A 20341-nucleotide genomic window follows, 5' to 3' on the forward strand; every position below is an offset into this window, starting at 1 on the left:
CTTGAGCTTGACTCCCAGGGTCAAACTTTCTCGTTAATTAGGAAAATGAGAAAGCAGGGCTGTGTGTTAGTGATAGCAATGGGGTCAGTCCAAGAGCCTGGGGACCGTTCGGCGAACATCTGCCAATTTTGCAACACACACACAAACACACTCTCTTTCGATCCAACTCTCTCTGGTGGTCCAATGTGGGGTGTTTCTCAGGATGTGCAAGAAACAGTAACAACTGATAGGCCTAGGTCTCATTTTATATTGCCCGCAAATACCACAGTATTTTTCTTTCTGATATTTTTTCTTAGGGGTTATAATTCAAATTACTTTAAAAAAATACAAATTACACTTATTTGGGGGATTAACAGTCCCCTTTACAGTAGGTGTGAGTGTCGTTAGGAGGACTGGATCCGGCTAACTCAATTATATGTGGTTAAAGGGATCAGTTAACACATTTTACTACCTGTGGGTCATTAACTAGTGGTGGGTTGCCACGGGAACCCAACCTGAAGGGTTAGAGTTGATAGCCCTATGGGGTTTGAAAATTACCACACTTTTGCTTCCCGGTCTAATTTTTAACTTCCAGATTCAATCTTACATTAAATGTCCAGTGTGTTTCATTTATATGAAACAAAACAAGTAGTAATTGCACTATAAATAATTGTGTCATGTCTCCTCGTTGAATATTTTCAGTTATCACCTCACTTTCGTAATAGTAAAAAATGTGTTCTCATGCCCTGAAGACAACATGTGTATTTTATTCATTTATTTAACCTTTATTTAACTAGGCAAGTCAGTTAAGAACAAATTCTTATTTACAATGACGGGCTGTACAGTTGGTAAATGGGGGAGAGAGAATGCACTTCAAAACACACAGTACATGCCAGGCATTCCCGTGTGTGTGTGTGTGTGTGTGTGTGTGTTGAGGTGCATTGGAGTCTCATGGTCATATAGGTGTGTGCGCTGAAAGGTCTGGCAGGAGCGAGGCGCCTGCAGCTTTTGTGTGGTTCTCTATTGAAGGGCAGTCACCCTGAATCCTGCCTGGCCCAAGGAGCAGGTGTGACTAGCTTACTTCTGTTTGTGTGCATCAGTGTTGAAAGTAGTGGAACACAATTGTTCTCTTTCTCTCATTTGGCTGGGGACTCATCACAGGAATCCCACCGTAGAAGTGTGTGGTTGCGTATGTTTGCGCGGTGTGTGTGTTTAACAGCACCAGTGGGGGTTGCTCTCCAGCCTCCTCTAGTTCCTCTGTGACTGTAGAGGTGTCTCAACTTCAGATGAGGCCTGTCAGGAAGAGCTGCTGCTGTGAAACCTCAGCACAGAGAATGTCCCAGGTCAATGCAGGTGTTAAAACAACACGCGCCTTGTCTTCAGAGCGCTGAAATATAGAAAAAACACACAAGTATAACAGGTATTCAATGACGAGCGGCTGTATCGCCATAGTTACCACCAAGACAAAGCAAGATGATCATTTGGTTGAACTCATGAAAGGGGGAACTCCACATGAGTGAATGGATAAGGGTTGAATGAAGCCTGAATGACATCACAACATTGCAGGAAACGCGATAAGCCAATACCAGACAAGCAAGCGGCACGTCAGCTTTTATCTTCAATTGTTTTTCATTAAATCTAGCAGAAAAGGAAACTACCAGAATGATGTAATCGTTAAAACAGTTTGTACTCATAAAACACCTTGATATTCATATGTTGCTCGGTTAAATGTCATGTAGCATTTCTTTCTCAGTGCATTGAGAGCACGGTGCAATGCATTGCTGGAGCCACTCTCAACCCCCGGGAGGATTTAACGGAAGACAAGAAGTCTGACTCTGTACGGGCTATTGTGATGCAGGTCTATCACTTTATAAGGTTCTAAGAACCAGAAGTTTAGATAAAGTGTGTTTTGCTCTTTCCTATTGGTCGCAATTGGAACCAATTACTGAAGCTTGAAGCGTATTACACCTTTGCATCCCAGTTGCATACTGTATAATAGCCAACATGCCCTGTAGCATATCTCTGTTCTTGTAAAGATGGAGAGAATGAATGTATATTGCCCAGTTGTTGTAATCCCTGCTCCCACCATTAGACAGGGAGTGAAGGAGTCTGGGTAGTGTAACTATAGAGCTGCCTGGAGCAGTCTGAGCAGTGATCCGGCAGCCTGAGGGAGCGGACACACCGCACAGAGTGTCCATCTGCCGTTCGTTCGGGAGCAGTGTTTTAGAGACCACCACTAAAACACACTGTGGGCGTGTGACTGCCGACGTGTTCGCCCGATTCTACATGTAGAATTGGATGGCAAATTACGGCTGCCACTCTGTTCAGAGGTGCTAAGTACTCTCTGCCGGTAAACGCTACTGGTGTGTCCGTTCCTTAACTCTCTCTGCCAGCAATCCCTAAACCTCCGGGCCTCCAGGCAAGAGGGTTAAGGGACGGATAGGTTTCCTATGAGATGCCCCCAAGGCAGATGGGTAGTTTTCCACCGTGATGCCTCTAAGGCAGTGAGAGGTGAGGAGGCTAAAGCCCAGTGTGAGCCCAGGCAACTAAAAATCAACAGTCCCAGAGCGGGAAGAAAACAAGCAAAGAGGACAGCCCTAATTAAGGACCCCTGGGGTCCGGTAGAGAGCTGGGAAACCAGACTCTACAGATAAGGGACTGAGCTGTGTGTGGACCCCCTGAGACTCCTCTCCAGTCTCTAACATAACTTGTGTGAAGGAGCTAATTACAGTGTCTGGACTAAAACACCACAGCCCTTCAATGGATCTTTGTTTTAACTGGTGCAAGCTGAGAAGCGACTCTATTCCATAGATTGTGATGGGCACATGGTAACAGGAAGTAGCCTACTTGAGTGTGTGTTTCGGGAGGGAGTGGGCTGAAAAACATGGGCAGATGTGTCAGGGTGGAGCCCTATCAACATGTTTCCTCCCTCTCCCCTCCTGTGGCATTGGCATTGTGATGCAGTATTTGGTACTGTACATTGTAGTGGAACTATTGTGTCCTGTGGTAAATCATTGACGAGGAAGGGAGTCCCGGACGAGACTGGTGTGTGTGTGTGTGTGTGTGTGTGTGTGTGTGTGTGTGTGTGTGTGTGTGTGTGTGTGTGTGTATAGTCAGACGGGGGGTTTAATGAAGTTAAGCCAAACGACGAGTCATGAATAAACATCAGCTGGCTAATTAAACTCGGCCGTAGCAGCTTTATTCATTAGTAAACCAGCAGCAAACACGACCGGGGATTTGGTGTGGAATGATAATACTGTACTGAAACATTGTCTGGTAGAGTCTTCTAGGAGGAGAGAATAACCTTGAGAGAGAGGGGAGGGCAGAGTGAGAGAGGAAGAGAGAAATGGAGAGAAAGAGAGAGAACAAGAGAGAGCGAAAACAACTCGACTCAGCTCAGTGCTTGACCTCATTATCAGGGAAGTTAACTCTCACAGTATTTTACCTTGGGGGGGGGGCTGATCTGCTGAGGCCCAGGTGTCAAGTAGGATTTGTATATCTGGTAAACAAACACGTACAGAATACTGTAATTATTCACCACGCTTTATCGGTTGTCAGGCACCAGACTGATAATCGGGGTGTGGGCATCCAGAGGCGGTGTAGATACAGTGCAGTAATCTATAGAGTTTGTAATTCAATTGAAGAATGTATTTGATACATTTTCCCTTTGTTCTTCCCTTTATTCTTTTCTCTTCTCAGCTCTTCTGTTTATTCTCTCTCTCTCTCTCTCTCTCCTTCTATGCAGTGTTTTTTTTTGGGGGGGGGGCATTAAATGTTGATTTGGCATTGAATTCGCTTTGCAAATAAGTTGAAATGTGCCAATATAGGTTGTTTAAAAATGCAATATCTCCCTTCCTTTCTTTCTGTCTCCGCAGCCTGTAACTGTAACCTGCATGCCAGGCGATGCCGTTTCAACATGGAGCTGTACAAGCTGTCTGGGAGGAAGAGCGGAGGAGTCTGTCTCAACTGTCGCCACAACACGGCCGGACGCCACTGTCACTACTGCAAGGAGGGTTACTACAGAGACCTGTCCAAAACCATCTCTCACAGGAAAGCCTGCAAAGGTATGAGGGGTCTGGTGAGGGCTTCTGTCCTGGTCTGACTGTTAACTCTGGGTCTCTCTTGTCGCTATAGTGACATGTAGCTCTATGATACACAACTGGTATCCAAAGTTACACTGTCATAAATAGAGTACATTTAGAAATTCTCCTCATCTGAAAACAGCATATTGTGATTTTTATTTATTTATTTAATAACCCAGCTAGCCATGTTGACTGGTGAATAACTAACTGCAAAGTCAGAGGAGAACCTAGAGATAACCACTACGTTATGTGGGTGGGACATCTCCTATGTAAAAGTTAAGGGCAGAATCAGGAGAATTTGATAAACACAGTGATCCATACATTCCTGGTCTGTCTTACCCCCGTCCAGCTCTGTCAGTGGAGATGGGTCAGCGGGAGCCTGTGATGAGGTAGGGGTTTGGGGGGTCTCCTCACTGACACAGAGTTATTTGGCTTCATTTGAGGCGAGGGATCGGGGGGGGTGACGGGGCAAGCAAAACAAACAGGAGAGGTGTGAAGTGATCCCCGGCGAGGCGCCGGTCAGATGAGTGAGAGGAATTCTGGGATGGGTAGGAGGCGACAGGAGGGGGGTGGGGCACTTCTACGCACGTGTGCTCATCAGGGTTCATCAGGCAGTGGGAGGGTGTAAAGGACGCCGCAATTTCCTGACATGTTTGGCCTTCACCTCGGGAGAGAAGAGGGTAAAAAGAAAGAGAGAAGGAGAAGAAAGACAAAGTTTTCAAACCTCCTATAGCTGAAGGGAAAGATAACAGGGAGCTAAAGTTCTGTTCAAACAAGGCCCGGTGACACCTCGAACGTGCCCCGCATTCACTTCACACCACACACACACACCACACCACACCACACCACACCACACCACACCACACCACACCACACCCACACCCACACCCACACCCACACCCACACCCACACACACACACACACACACTCTTTAGAGCGCTTCCTTCCAAGGGCGCATAAAAGGGAAATATTAGCCTCTGGCTGATTGTTAGAGCTCCATGTTTTCCCACATTATTCACGGAGGAGGTAAATAAACAAACTAAACAATCAGTTTGACAGAGAGGCTGTCTTGTCTGTCTGAGAAAAAAGTGCATCTGTGCAGCTCAACCCATAGATAAGCCATAGACACTATTCACAGGAGGAGGGATGCCTAAGTCGATGTATTTCAACTGTTATAATGTTTTCTTCATTTATCCACACCTGACATCAACACGACAGTATGAATGTGGAATAAGTGTATATTTCCTGTATTGTTTGTGATTATTTGCTTGTGTCTGTTCAATGTCATATTTTCACATAACTGCAAAACATGAATTTGCTATAAAGTTACATTTCTGAAAGATTTGACAGAAAGAGAGCGATTGAGAGTAAACCGGTTTATCCAAACACCACATCCAGCATGATTCCTTCTTCTGCATGAAAAAAGTCCTAATAACAAAAGTCATGGAACCTAACCCAAACATCCATCCATCCCATTCTTACGGTGTTCCCAACTGACATGAACACTTCAGGGAATGTCGATTCGGAATGCAACCAGACATCCATCACGGGAGGCTTTGTATCACTAACCCCCATACTATATACCCTCCCCATCTCTGAGGCTGTCTAACTGTTGGGGATTTCACCTCTATTGTTTTTCAAATCCATCCCTTTTTCACATGGACAAGATTTGATTCTTTCAGCACCATAACTCACTCTCATGGTGGGTTTCCCTGTGATAGCTTTAAGTCTACTGATGCATTTTATCACAGTGTTGACTTAAATAATCAGATTTAATTCAATTAACATTTTAATTCAATGACATTTATTCATCAATTATATTTATTAATTTATATTTATGCCGCAGTGCTCCCCATATGTGTGCGAAGCTCCACTATCAAAAGACTACTGCTAGTCTTTTACCCCTATTTTCAGAACCGTAGCAGATTTTAATAAGGACCAAAATGAATAATCCATCTTACTCCCAGGTGAACCCTTTTACTCTGGCTTTTTATTAAAAATGATTTGCTTTACTTGGAGAGCTAATGAAGACCTCTGGTTCTGAGTCAGAGGCCACAGAGGATTTCCGAGGCAGTGTATATGTATGTGTGTGTGTGTGTGTGTGTGTGTGTGTGTGTGTCAGAGGCCACGGAGGATTTCTCAGGCGTAGCTGAATTAGGGTCAACAAACTAGCAGGAATTCGCTAATGGATTCACTGCAGCTTTGAGTAGTTAGTTAAGCCAAAGTTGAAATGCCACTCAAAACCCTCAATACGCACAATGACTATTTGGGTCTATAGCTACTGCAGAGCCTAGAGTAACCATCTTTATTTCTGTTGACATTTTGCAAGTAGTTCTAGTTTCCTAGTTTAAAAAAAACAGTCATAGAATGTTAGGATTTACTGTCAATTATTAATTCAATATTATGTCCATTATTTAATGGCAGGAGACTTACTATACTGATGCCTTAAATATTATGTCAAAACAACTTGTCAAAAAGCTGTGAAAAATGCATCAGTGTGGACCTCTAGGCATCTAATTCTGAACTGTACGTGTGCATCCGGGACATGTGGGGCTCTGAACGTCTCTTGACTCCTTTGATTGCACCAACTGCCAACGCTACCGACATGGAAAACTGAGAACTCTCTCTGTGCCTCCTCCATCATCTCAATGTCTTCTTTTGCATGTCTTTCTTTCTCTCTCTTTTTCCAGGCTGGCCTTCATCTTTTTGACTCATGCTTGTAACGGCTTGATTCTCTCCCTCTTTGCTGCTGCTAACTTGATGGCCAAACTGTACACATCCCTCCTGTTACTTTATATGTGATGTTTTTAACGGAGGTTGTGGAATATGATATGGTTCCAGTTTTTATTTCAGGAAGATTTTAGGAATGGAGTCTACATCTGTGTTTTTTATTTTTCGAATCTAGTGAGGATTGAGTCAAGCTTCTTGCTTATGTTCTCGAGAAGTTTACAAGCCTTAGGGCTCAGACACACCAATAGCATTTGCTGGCCGAGAGTACTTAACACCTCTGAACGTAATTTGCGAACCGAGTGAAAAATAAAACAGAGCGCGCTGAACGCTAGATCCGAACGCCAGATCCGAACGCCAGATCCGAACGCCAGATCCGAACGCCAGATCCGAACGCCAGATCCGAACGCCAGATCCGAACGCTAGATCGACATTCGGTGTGATGTGTGAGAGCTGGGCAGACGTACGTAGAGACACACAGTCTCTCTCGGTCTCTCTGTCTCTGTGTTTGTAACGGCTTTCCTCCTCCTCTTCATCCGAAGAGGAGGAGCAGGGATTGAACCAAAATGCAGCATTGTGTGATGACATGATTTATTTAAACAAGACGAAAAAACGAACTACACTTGAATAATTAACAAAACAAATAAACGATGTAGACAGACCTGGACGACGAACTTACATGAAACACGAAGAACGCAATAACAGGAAAACTGACTACATAAAACGAACGAACAAACAAAACCGAAAACAGTCCCGTGTGGCATAACATACAGACACTGACACAGGAGACAACCACCCACAAACAAACAGTGTGAAAACACCTACCTTAATATGACTCTCAATCAGAGGAAATGAAAACCACCTGCCTCTAATTGAGAGCCATATCAGGTCACCCTTTTAAACCAACATAGAAACAGAAAACATAGACTGCCCACCCAAACTCACGTCCTGACCAACTAACACATACAAAACTAACAGAAAACAGGTCAGGAACGTGACATAACCCCCCCCTCAAGGTGCGAACTCCGGGCGCACCAGCACAAAGTCTAGGGGAGGGTCTGGGTGGGCATCTGACCACGGTGGTGGCTCAGGCTCTGGGCGAGGTCCCCACCCCACCATAGTCAATCCCAGCTTACGTCTCCCCCTTAGAATGACCACCCTCATCTTACACCCACTTAATTTAAATGTTAACCTTAAGATAAGGGGCAGCACCAGGACAAGGGGCAGCACCGGGATAGAGAGATAGCTCAAGACCGAGAGGTAGGTCAGGATAGAGAGGTAGCTCAGGATAGAGGGGCAACTCCGGACTGAAGGGCAGCTCCGGACAGAGAGACAGCTCTGGACTGAGGGACAGTTCTGGATCAATGGCAGCTCTGGGCTGAGGGGCAGCTCATGACTGGCTGACGGCTCTGGACGCTCATGGCTGGCTGATGGCTCTGGACGCTCATGGCTGGCTGACGGCTCTGGACGCTCATGGCTGGCTGACGGCTCTGGACGCTCATGGCTGGCTGACGGCTCTGGACGCTCATGGCTGGCTGACGGCTCTGGACGCTCATGGCTGGCTGACGGCTCTGGACGCTCATGGCTCGCTGGCGGCTCTGGCAGATCCTGTCTGGTTGGCGGCTCTGGCAGATCCTGTCTGGTTGGCGGCTCTGGCAGATCCTGTCTGGTTGGCGGCTCTGGCAGATCCTGTCTGGTTGGCGGCTCTGGCAGATCCTGTCTGGTTGGCGGCTCTGGCAGATCCTGTCTGGTTGGCGGCTCTGGCAGATCCTGACTGACGAATGGCTCTAGCGGCTCCTGACTGACTAACGGCTCTGACGGCTCGGGACAGACGGGCGGCTCTAATGGCTCGGGACAGACGGATGGCTCAGACGGCGCTGGGGAGACGGATGGCTCAGATGGCGCTGGGGAGACGGATGGCTCAGACGGCGCTGGGGAGACGGATGGCTCAGACGGCGCTGAGGAGACGGATGGCTCAGATGGCGCTGCGGAGACGGATGGCTCAGATGGCGCTGCGGAGACGGATGGCTCTGGCTGATCCTGTCTGGCGGAAGGCTTTTGCTGCTCCTGTCTGGCGGAAGGCTCTAGCGGCTCCTGTCTGGCGGAAGGCTCTAGCGGCTCCTGTCTGGCGGAAGGCTCTGTAGGCTCATGGCAGACGGGCGGCTTTGCAGGCTCATGGCAGACGGGCGGCTTTGAAGGCTCATGGCAGACGGGCAGTTCATGCGGCGCTTGGCAGACGGACAGCTCAGGCGCCGTTGGGCAGACGGCAGACTCTGGCCGGCTGAGACGCACTGTAGGCCTGGTGCGTGGTGCCGGAACTGGAGGCACCGGGCTAAGGACACGCACCTTCATGCTAGTGCGGGGAGCAGGGACAGGGCACACTGGACTCTCAAAGCGTACTATTTGCCTGGTGCGTGGTACCGGCACTGGTGGCACCGGGCTGAGGGCACGCACATCAGGACGAGTACGGGGAGAAGGAACAGTGTGTACAGGGCTCTGGAGACGCACAGGTGGCTTAGTGCGTGGTGCCGGAACTGGAGGCACTGGGCTGGAGACACGCACCATAGGAAGAGTGCGTGGAGGAGGAACAGGGCTCTGAAAACGCACTGGAAGCCTGGTGCGTGGTGTAGGCACTGGTGGTACTGGGCTGGGGCGGGGAGGTAGCGCCGGAAATACCGGACCGTGCAAGCGTACTGGCTCCCTTGAGCATTGAGCCTGCCCAACCTTACCTGGTTGAATGCTCCCCGTCGCCCGACCAGTGCGGGGAGGTGGAATAACCCGCACCGGGCTATGTAGGCGAACCGGGGACACCATGCGTAAGGCTGGTGCCATGTATGCCGGCCCGAGGAGACGCACTGGAGACCAGACGCGTTGAGCCGGCATCATGGCACCTGGCTCAATGCCCAATCTAGCCCTACCAGTGCGGGGAGGTGGAATAACCCGCACCGGGCTATGCACACGTACAGGAGACACCGTGCGCTCTACTGCGTAACACGGCGTCTGCCCGTACTCCCGCTCTCCACGGTTAGCCTGGGAAGTGGGCGCAGGTCTCCTACCTGCCCTTGGCCCACTACCTCTTAGCCCCCCCCCCAAGAAATTTTTGGGGTTTCTTCACGGGCTTCCGTGCTAGCCGCGTACCTTCATAAATCCGGTCTCTCTCTCCCGTTGCCTCCGCTCTCCTAATCGCCTCCAGCTGTTCCCATGGATGGCGATCTCTTCCAGCTCGGATCTCCTCCCATGTGTAGCAACCTTTTCCATTTAACACGTCCTCCCATGTCCACTGCTCGAACTCACGCTGCTTGGTTCTGGATCGGTGGGTGGTTCTGTAACGGCTTTCCTCCTCCTCTTCATCCGAAGAGGAGGAGCAGGGATTGAACCAAAATGCAGCGTTGTGTGATGACATGATTTATTTAAACAAGACGAAAAAACGAACTACACTTGAATAATTAACAAAACAAATAAACGATGTAGACAGACCTGGACGACGAACTTACATGAAACACGAAGAACGCAATAACAGGAAAACTGACTACATAAAACGAACGAACAAACAAAACCGAAAACAGTCCCGTGTGGCGTAACATACAGACACTGACACAGGAGACAACCACCCACAAACAAACAGTGTGAAAACACCTACCTTAATATGACTCTCAATCAGAGGAAATGAAAACCACCTGCCTCTAATTGAGAGCCATATCAGGTCACCCTTTAAACCAACATAGAAACAGAAAACATAGACTGCCCACCCAAACTCACGTCCTGACCAACTAACACATACAAAACTAACAGAAAACAGGTCAGGAACGTGACAGTGTTAATGAAGTTACCACATACAGTGCTTTACCTATTATATATGATCAACTCCTATGAACCATCTCGTGCTTAGCTTGTAAAATTATTTAAAGTCTGGCATATCATAACTCAAGATAATTCAATGAAAACTAAAACCGCGTAACTAATTTCTGTTCGCTCCACCAGTGACATAAATACACACCATGCAGCTACACTAAAGTGACAGCAATTAAGGCCCTCAGTTATTTATTGTTCAACGGGAACCTTTGCTGGGTAGCTCTTGGACAGAATAAGCCCTTTAGCAATACAAGAGGGGAGAAGAGTACAGAGTCTTGCTTTTATATGAGAAACTCGATCACTTCAAATGACTCCCATGTGAGACCATTGCGAAGGAAACTGAGAGCAACCGGCCATTTTGGCCCAGAAAGAACAGTGCCCAGAGCCTAGATTTATGGCTTCACCCCTCATTGACTAGAGCGTAAACACAGAATGCATTTTGATTGAGGACCTGGGCCCTAAGTGACTACTTTTGGAAGGTGCATCTTGTTCGTTTCTCCAACACCTTTGTTGGTAGAGCTATAATAATATCACATTTTGGCACAGTGTCCGGGCGTGGCCCAAGGCCCATCATGCATAGAGTTTATTGGATAGGGCACCTATTGTTGATACCACAGGTGGTTGGGCCTAAATCCCAGGTCGTATAGATAGTTCATTAACATGGTATGATAGCCAAGGTGAGCAAAAAGGTAGAAGCTCTCTGGGTGGTCTGGATCCGGATCGAACAAACTCAGCACGTCAAATATTAGTTGAGTTGATGAAGAGTTTGATACGCTGGCTGCCATGGCACCCCTTTTAGGAGGTTTGTGGCCAAGTAATAGTCAGATGCTGTGATAACGGTAAAGAAACTGAATCACTGACACCAGCCTTGGATCTTTGGTTATGATGCTTTAAAAATCTGACGATAAAAGGAGTGTCTGAAAGTTATTATTTTAAGAGAAATACCAAGCTTAGTGCAGCAGGATACCATATTAGTGCCATTACTTTCATCGTAATTCACACAGTAACATCAGCCAATGTGTAATTACTTCAGTGAGCTGAACCATGAGGAACAAGTTTTACAAACAGAACAAAAATGTCTTTGTCAAAGGAAACGTACCTTCAGTTAGAATAACATGTAGAAGCTATTACGTTCTCCTCTCCATATGTCTTTTGCACTGTAGAACTTTATTAACCATAAATAACAATATGTTAGGGATTTAAAAAATAGTGTTTTTCATAACTTCTCTGGAAATGAAAAAGAAAGTCATCTTTTTGTTGCTGTTGTCAATTACAATGACTTACATGTATTGTGTTGCATGTAAAATGGCAACTATATCAGAATAATATTGTCTCTATGCCCATAGGCTCTTGCCTTGGCCAAAAGTGTGACATCCCTAAGGTTTCCAATTTTTTTAAATCAATAAAATACCAAAACTTATGAAAACCCAAATTGAGAGACATTCCCTGTATCAGATAAACATGTAATTGAAAAAAGGCCTGAGTCATGTAACATTATTTCATCTCTCCTCTCCACATTTTTTGCGGACCAGTAGAAACCTAATTATAATAGAACACAGACATGGCTCGGGTTGGGCCTTATCCAACAGCCAACAAATTATTCTTATAGGCACCGAACGCACAAACCCAAACTGAGGGGGAGCATTACAGTTCAAACTTCAAACGCGGGCTTTATGGTAAACGATTGGCAGAGTAAAGAAATTCTCACATTGAGCAATGATCGTCTCCTATGAAGAGCGAGCTCCTTTGAAATGCCTTCCATCACCTTCCCCATTAACCAAGAACATTTTTCACTCTTATGTGCAACTCCCTCCTCAAAGTGTGTGTGTGTGTGTGTTACACTAGTAGGGAACTCAATCCTAGCTCCATCTGAGCCTCTCCAAGGTCTTCATATAGAGGAACGAAACATTTATATACAGGACCAAGTCCCTCAATCTTCAGAGCTCCTCAACTGGCTTAGTACTTTAATGGGTTGTAAAAAGCCAGGGTTCCCCAGGCTCATATAAAAAGGCCTATTCTCTCCCAGACTGCTCCTTTAACTAGCTTATCTTGAGGACCAAGAGAAGCACTTTCTCCCCACTTCAAGTGTGTGTCAAAGAGGTTGGAAGGAGCTAGCCTTTTTGCTAACCTAGCTAGCCCCTGTAACTAGCTCATCATGAGGAGCTCATTAGCACTTTCTCTGCCCTCTACAAGTGTGTGTGAATGAGGCCTAGAGGATGGAAGGAGTTAGCCTTTTTTGCTAGCTAGTGTCCCTATCTTGCCCAGCCATCTGGAGTAGCTGTGAGGAAGGATAGCAGGATAACGTAGCTACTTAAGTGCTAAGTGGACACACACTTAAAGCTTAAACTCTCACCAGGTGGGTCCCCAGCAGGCTGTAGCAGTCAGAAAGGGCAGGAGGAGAGAGACACCATTGTAAATACAACCCATATTTATGTTTATTTATTTTCCTTTTTTGTACTTTAACTATTTGCCCATCGTTGCAACACTGTATATAGCCATAATATGACATGAAATGTCTCTATTCGTTTGTGAGTGTAATGTTTACTGTTCATTTTATATTCTTTATTTCACTTTTGTTTATTATCTATTTCACTTGCTTTGGAAATGTAAACATGTGTTTCCCATGCCAATAAAGCCCGTTGAACTGAATTGAAATTGAGAGAGAGAGAGAGCATGAGCGAGCGAGAGAACGAGAGAGTCAGAGAATGAGAGAGAAAACGAGAGAACAATCGAAAAAGAGCGGCCCACCTGCAGACCATGTGCGGAGCAACTTGATTTACTGGCAGGCTTAAGCTGTGGTTAGTGGGGCAGACGCTCTTAAAAACACGGTGCTAGCTCTCAGAAGCTCTGAAAAGGGCCGCACTTTGCCCTCCCTAATACCCCCCCTACCCCACTCACCCTCCGCCCCACTGACAGGCTCTTCAATTTACGTGCCTGAAGACGTGCCCGATTGGCCTCGACACTTGTTTATAGGTTGTGTAAGCCCCCCCCTTTTTTCTTTGTCTCTCCCTCTCTGTTTTCTAGCCTCCAACACTCCCCACCTCTCCCAGACAAAATGAGGCAATGAAACCTGGTGACAGATTGGCCTGAAAGTGGTAATCGTTACACTCGCTTTAAAGCCCGCCGGCCTGATAACAGAGGGGGAGGGCTACGGATTCCCCCTTCGTTGTCTGATTAAGATAAGCGAGAGTAGCAGCAACAGCTACTGACTCACATAATACAGACAAAGAGAGAGAGGTCATGATCAGATGAGCTCCTGCATTTTTCAGCATGTTCTTTAAAAAAAGATAGATTTAGTGTTAGATAAACTTGGATTTTTTTGTCAGGAACATATACAGGATGCTACCCTCTACAGCATAACCTTCACAACCAAATCATAACTCAAAACCTACAACCTGATTTTGGACGGAATCACCTGGAAGGCTTACAACTACCAAAGATTATTATTCCAACGCTATACAGCAGATGCTCTGGAAAACAACAGAAACCTGAAAACACCATCCAACATATTTCCAAAAACCAAGAATAAAAATACATTACTTTATACGGACTTCAATTAGCACTGACGGGTCAAGTGAGAGGTGTCAGAGCCCTTTAGCCCAACAATGGCAGGAGAGTCGCACAGTCTACTCCAACCAAATGGAGAGGCCTTAGAAGCTGTCTCCTGCTGTTCAGAGGTAATTAAAATACAGAACCCTGTGTATGTAAAGAATGATAAGGCAAGAAAAGATCACAAAATGAAGCTCCTTATGGAAAATCAAGAGATAATTTTTGTTGACTATTATAAAAATGGGAACATCAGCAACCTCATCTTCCACACAAACCATCCCCTGGCATGGCACAGTGCTATATTTGCACACTGTTAAGAGGGGGGGGGGGTTAACGAGGGGTGGAAACTCAGGATACTAAACAACGAGGACTCGGAGTCAGCTAATATAACTCTCTATAAGTCAGGAACAGTAATGGTACAGGGCAACACCAAACAGTTTCAACTGGACTTTCACCTAATCAAATAATTAGCCCAGCAGGAGAATCTCTCCCTTGAGAAAGATACCCCCACCCCGAGCGGGTCAGACCAGACCTCTTCATTATATAACCCCACAGACGCGGAAAGTCAACCTCCCAGCACAGAGTACAACCCCCTCATTGAAATGTCGGATACATTTACCCAGCTGGGTGTATGGCAGGTGGAGCTGGAACAGCAGGTGATTACACTCCAGTCAGCACAGACCCAGACAACAGTCCAGCACAACAACACCCCCTTAACCAGACCCCGAGAGCTGGAGGTGGAGAGAGACATCTGCACTCTGGACTGTGGTGAGACAACTTCAACAATATAAAAAGCAAGAGCAGGAGAAGAACAGAGCACTAGAGGAGAGGATTAGACTGCTGGAGGAGAGGTTGAGGGGGATGGCGTGTGACAGAGAACAACCCACTAGAGAGGTGCCCACCCCCGCAGAGAAGCCAGCAGAACAGCCCACCTCAGCTCCCGACAAAAGTCTCGACACCACAGCAGAACAGTCCACACCAGACCCTGACCATAGCGTCGACATCACAGCAGAACAGACAAATGAAGAACCCCAAGCCCAGGGGATCTCGCCCCCTCTGAGCACCCCCCCCTGTCAGCCACCCTGATAAGCCCTCCTGACAACCCCCCCACACCCACTGAGGACATACACAAGACACAGATTGTACTCCTTATGGACTCAAATGGAAAATATATACAAGAAAAAAATACTTTTCCCCAAACACAGTGTGTCTAAACTCTGGTGTCCAAACACCCAGCACACCCTAGACCTTCTGTCTGAGGACCAAGAGCTGGTAGTCCTACAAGAGCTGGTAGTCCCATTCACCAAACTACTAGGTGATAAACAGGTAAGGGACTCAGGGGTGTATGCTAATTTGGTATAGAGCAGACATAACTCACTACATTATATTAATCAAAACAGGAACATTTTACATTGGACTAGAAATTGGGCTAGAAATTCAAAAGGAAATGATCTTAACAGAGAAAAATGTCCTCCTGTGTGCTACCTATCCCCACACTAGAATCCCCATACTTTATTGAAGACAGCTTTTCCTATTACCTTGAATGAACTACAGGACAAAATAAAAACCCTCCAACCCAAAAAGGCATGTGGTGTTGATGGTATCCTCAATGAAATGATAAAATATATAGACAACAAATTCCAATTGACTATACTAAACCTCTTTAACATCATCCTTAGCTCTGGCATCTTCCCCAATATTTGGAACCAAAAATAACCCCAATCCACAAATGTGGAGACACATTTGACCCCAATAAATACCGTGGGATATGCGTCAACAGCAACCTTGGGAAAATCCTCTGCATTATCATCAACATTAACATTATTAACATTATCATTAACAGCAGACTCATACATTTCCTCAGTGAAAACAATTGTACTGAGCAAATGTTAAATTGGCTTTTTACCAAATTATCGTACGACAGACCACGTATTGAGCCTGCACACCCTAATTAACAAACAAACAAACCAAAGCAAAGGCAAAGTCTTCTTATGCTTTGTTGATTTCAAAAAAGCCTTTGACTCAATTTGGCATGAGGGTCTGCTATACAAATTGATGGAAAGTGGTGTTGGGGAAAAACATGATAAAATCCATGTACACAAACAACAAGTGTGCGGTTAAAATAGGCAAAAAACACACACATTTCTTCCCACAGGGCTGTGGAGTGAGACAGGGATGCAGCTTAAGCCCCACCCTCTTCAACATATATATCAACGAATTGGCGCGGGCACTAGAAAAGTCTGCAGCACCCAGCCTCACCCTACTAGAATCTGAAGTCAAATGTCTACTTTTTGCTGATGATCTGGTGCTTCTGTCACCAACCAAGGAGGGCCTACAGCAGCACCTAGATCTTCTACACAGATTCGGCCAGACCTGGGCCCAGACAGTAAGTCTCAGTAAGACCAAAATAATGGTGTTTCATAAAAGGTCCAGTCGCCAGGACCACAATTACAAATTCCATCTAGACACCGTTGCCCTAGAGCACACAAAAAAAACTATACATACCTTGGCCTAAACATCAGCGCCACAGGTAACTTCCACAAAGCTGTGAACGATCTGAGAGACAAGGCAAGAAGGGCATTCTATGCCATCAAAAGTGATTGACCAAAACTTAAGGAAAGCTTTGACTATGTACAGACTCAGTGAGCATAGCCTTGCTATTGAGAAAGGCTGCGTAGGCAGACTTGGTTCTCGAGAAGACAGGCTATGTGCACATTGCCCACAAAATGAGGTGGAAACTGAGCTCCACTTCCTTACCTCCTGCCCAATGTATGACCATATTAGAGACACATTTCCCTCAGATTACACAGATCCACAAAGAATTAAAAAACAAACCCGATTTTGATAAACTCCCATATCTACTGGGTGAAATACCACAGTGTGCCATCACAGCAGCAAGATTTGTGACCTGTTGCAACAAGAAAAGGTCAACCAGTGAAGAACAAACACCATTGCAAATACAACCCATATTTATGCTTATTTATTTTCCCGTTTGTACTTTAATCATTTGTATATCGTTATAACACTGTATATGTACATAATATGACATTTGTGATGTCTTTATTCTTTTGGAACTTCTGTGAGTGTAATGTTTACTGTTCATTTTTATTGTTTATTTCACTTTTGTATATTATCTACTTCACTTGCTTTGGCAATGTTAACATATGTTTTCCCATGCCAATAAAGCCCCTTGAATTGAATTGAGCGAGAGCAAGAGAGAGAGAGAGAGAGACTGGCTCATAGCCTGTATGAATCAACCAAAATACAAAAGCTTCTCATAAAATCTTGTACCTAATCTCAACATTTTCTGGAATGTCTTTAGATCCAGTCATTTAGTAGAGTTCCAGTTAAAAGCAGAGGCTAAGCAACATTCACATAACATTCCCACCATGGGGAATGAGAATGCACATTGTGGTCTGTAACACCAGTGTAACCGCTTATACCCACAAAACCTCAAATTGCATAGCTCAAACTGAGACCTTTGATGATTCTCATAGTGACAAGAGACACTAGAGAGATGTAGGGAGGGGTCATTCTGAAGGACAATACGCCCGCAGGCTAAAACCCGACATCATTGGCTGAAAACCAGTAATTTGCTGAAACCCCGACATCGTTGGTTGTTCTATAGGGCATACTGTAAACATTCCACACGGAACACAGCCCATGGGACGCACACAACCAGACCCAAGTCACATAGTTCTGCTACCCTGGCAATAACGTCTCATGGAGCTTCGGGGCTTGCTGACTAGAGGAATGATTGTTAGAGAAGTCCTGGTATTGATTAGAATATAGGATTTGTGTCATGTGTGACATATCGTTATGGTAACCACACCATGCCTGGATATGACAGTACAAACAAACACAAGGAAAAACTTTTCCTATAGTTTACCATTATATATTATCACTGTTGACCTGTTATTGGACACTTTATCAAACTTGATATAGTGAGTTTAGTTGGCAAGATAGACCAACTGTGGGTTTAGTTGAAAATAAAGACAGGGGGTTGGGGTTAGCCTAGTGCAGGCAAAAAATGCTGCATTCCTGAAGCATATGTCTTAGATAGACTCCCCAGGCAGAGAGGAAATCTGACAGCCATTTTGGTTCCAGACTCAAACCACTGATTAATAAAAAACAGCCAATCAGGATTATCACTCCGATTTAATCATCTAGTAAACACAGTCGCCTGCTCTATTCTCCTTCTTTCCCACAAAAAAAGAGCTAACGATTCCCAGCAGTCAATGTCAACTATTACTGTATGCCAGTTTGAATATGCTGGGTGTATGCTGTTCGTGGGTTCTTGCAGCGATGGCACTGCAAGTCAAGCTTGTCATGTTGTGGACCCAAGTCCTGTCACTCTTCCTGCAGCAAGCCTCACAAGCTTCACTGTCTCTTCTGTCCTCGACGCTCACGTTTCCAACCCTGTTGTTACCACCACCACTGCTGTTGTTGTTGTTTTGTACTGTATTTGTGCTCTCTCTGTATATGGGTGTTACGTGTTTTTGTGTCCCCACCCACGCCAAACGTGTGTTCTCTTACCTCTTCTCTTCTGTTCCTCACAGCATGTGATTGCCATCCCGTGGGTGCTGCTGGCAAAACCTGTAACCAAACCACGGGTCAATGTCCCTGTAAAGACGGCGTGACTGGTATCACGTGCAACCGCTGCGCTAAAGGCTACCAGCAGAGTCGCTCGCCCATTGCCCCCTGCATAAGTACGTGGAACCCAGCCTTTCCTAGTTGCCTGAACTTGCTTCACCAGCCACCAGCCACATATGACTTTTGCCCATTCCATCTCTATGCTTGAAACTTTCATGCACACCTCCACAAAGAAAATTGACAACTTACAAAAAGGAACAAACTCACTCACCCAACCAACCACCAAACCCCCTCCCAACCAACCACCAACCCCCCTCCCAACCAACCACCAAACCACCCACCCACCCACCCACCCTCCCTCCCTCCCTCCCTCCCTCCCTCCCTCCCTCCCTCCCTCCCTCCCTCCCTCCCTCCCTCCCACTCTATCCTGGCTTGAAAAACTCACACTACATGGCACAGAATCCTACTTTTCTTCCTTCTCTCTTCCATTGGTTTCCTCAGACAAGCATTTAGTCACAGTGTTCTGACCAACCGGTAAATCTGAAAGCTAAAATAAACAAATCATCCCCCAGAATCCTCTGTGAAGTCTCAACCTCCCCATGTTGACAGTCCCCATAAATCCAACAGTGCCAAGTCCAGAGCCTAGTTAACGAACACCAACTTTAGGATCCACCAGTGTCCCTCATTGGCTAAAAAGGGAAAAGGGCCAATGACCAAGGGCAATCGGCATCTCAAACCAAAAATATCTGAATTTTTGGGCATTTGTTTTCAGACCCCAAAACAATACATTTTAATTGCTGCTTTTGGTCAATAACATTATGATTCGGAGGTTAAACAAAAGCCAATGTCCAAGCCAAGGGGATAATTAAACCTAAAAACTACATTGGAATCTGATATCTTTCATTTTCCTGGGAAAGTCGCGCCACTCAGTCGGAGGTGTGAAACTTGGAGATGCTGAGGTCCCAGCGATCAGATCAACACAAATATTTAGTTTCTTCAATAATTGCTAAATAATCTTTTTTAAAGCCCTTCCCATTAACATTTAGCGATACTGAAACCTCCTGCCAATTTCAGTTTTAATAGGGAGGGATAAAATGTCATATCTCTGACTTCATATACTTTCCAATGTAGAGGGCCATAAATCAGACCATACGAGTTGATTATGAGAAACAGGCTCATTATTATTATTATGTGATCTGGCACGCGTGGCTGAATCCTGATCGGCTATCAGGGCTTGGCAGGTCGATTAGCAGTGACACAGAGTAATCAGTAGGGAGTAAAAACCACATGGCCTTTGGCAGCACATTTTTTTCTTGTCACAAGACAGACGCTTCGATTCTTAATGAGAAAATAACAAATTAGGCCTGTATAAATTAAACAATTAAGGGAAAGGGGATACCTAATCAGTTGTACAACTGAATGCATTCAACTTAAATGTGTCTTCCGAATTTAACCCAACCCCTCTGAATCAAAGAGGTACGGGGGGCTGCCTTAATTGACGTCCACGTCATCGGCGCCCGGCGAGCAGTTGTTGAGGGTTAACTGCCTTGCTAAAATGC

The 20341-nt window shown here is 45.7% G+C and overlaps 1 protein-coding gene across 2 annotated transcripts in view; it reads left to right on the plus strand.

Annotated features, from left to right (window-relative positions):
* LOC120032883 (netrin-1) overlaps positions 1-20341 on the plus strand; it is an 86894-nt gene that overhangs the window by 41110 nt on the left and 25443 nt on the right. The window contains exons 3-4 of one of the 2 annotated variants that reach the window (XM_038979108.1): positions 3855-4043; positions 18749-18898. In XM_038979108.1, coding sequence (XP_038835036.1) covers positions 3855-4043; positions 18749-18898 — 339 coding nt within the window. The remainder of the gene's footprint in view (positions 1-3854; positions 4044-18748; positions 18899-20341) is intronic. The other variant, XM_038979109.1, reaches the window with a different exon arrangement.

This window comes from Salvelinus namaycush, chromosome 39 (genome assembly GCF_016432855.1).
Source record: "Salvelinus namaycush isolate Seneca chromosome 39, SaNama_1.0, whole genome shotgun sequence".
Taxonomy (NCBI): domain Eukaryota; kingdom Metazoa; phylum Chordata; class Actinopteri; order Salmoniformes; family Salmonidae; genus Salvelinus; species Salvelinus namaycush.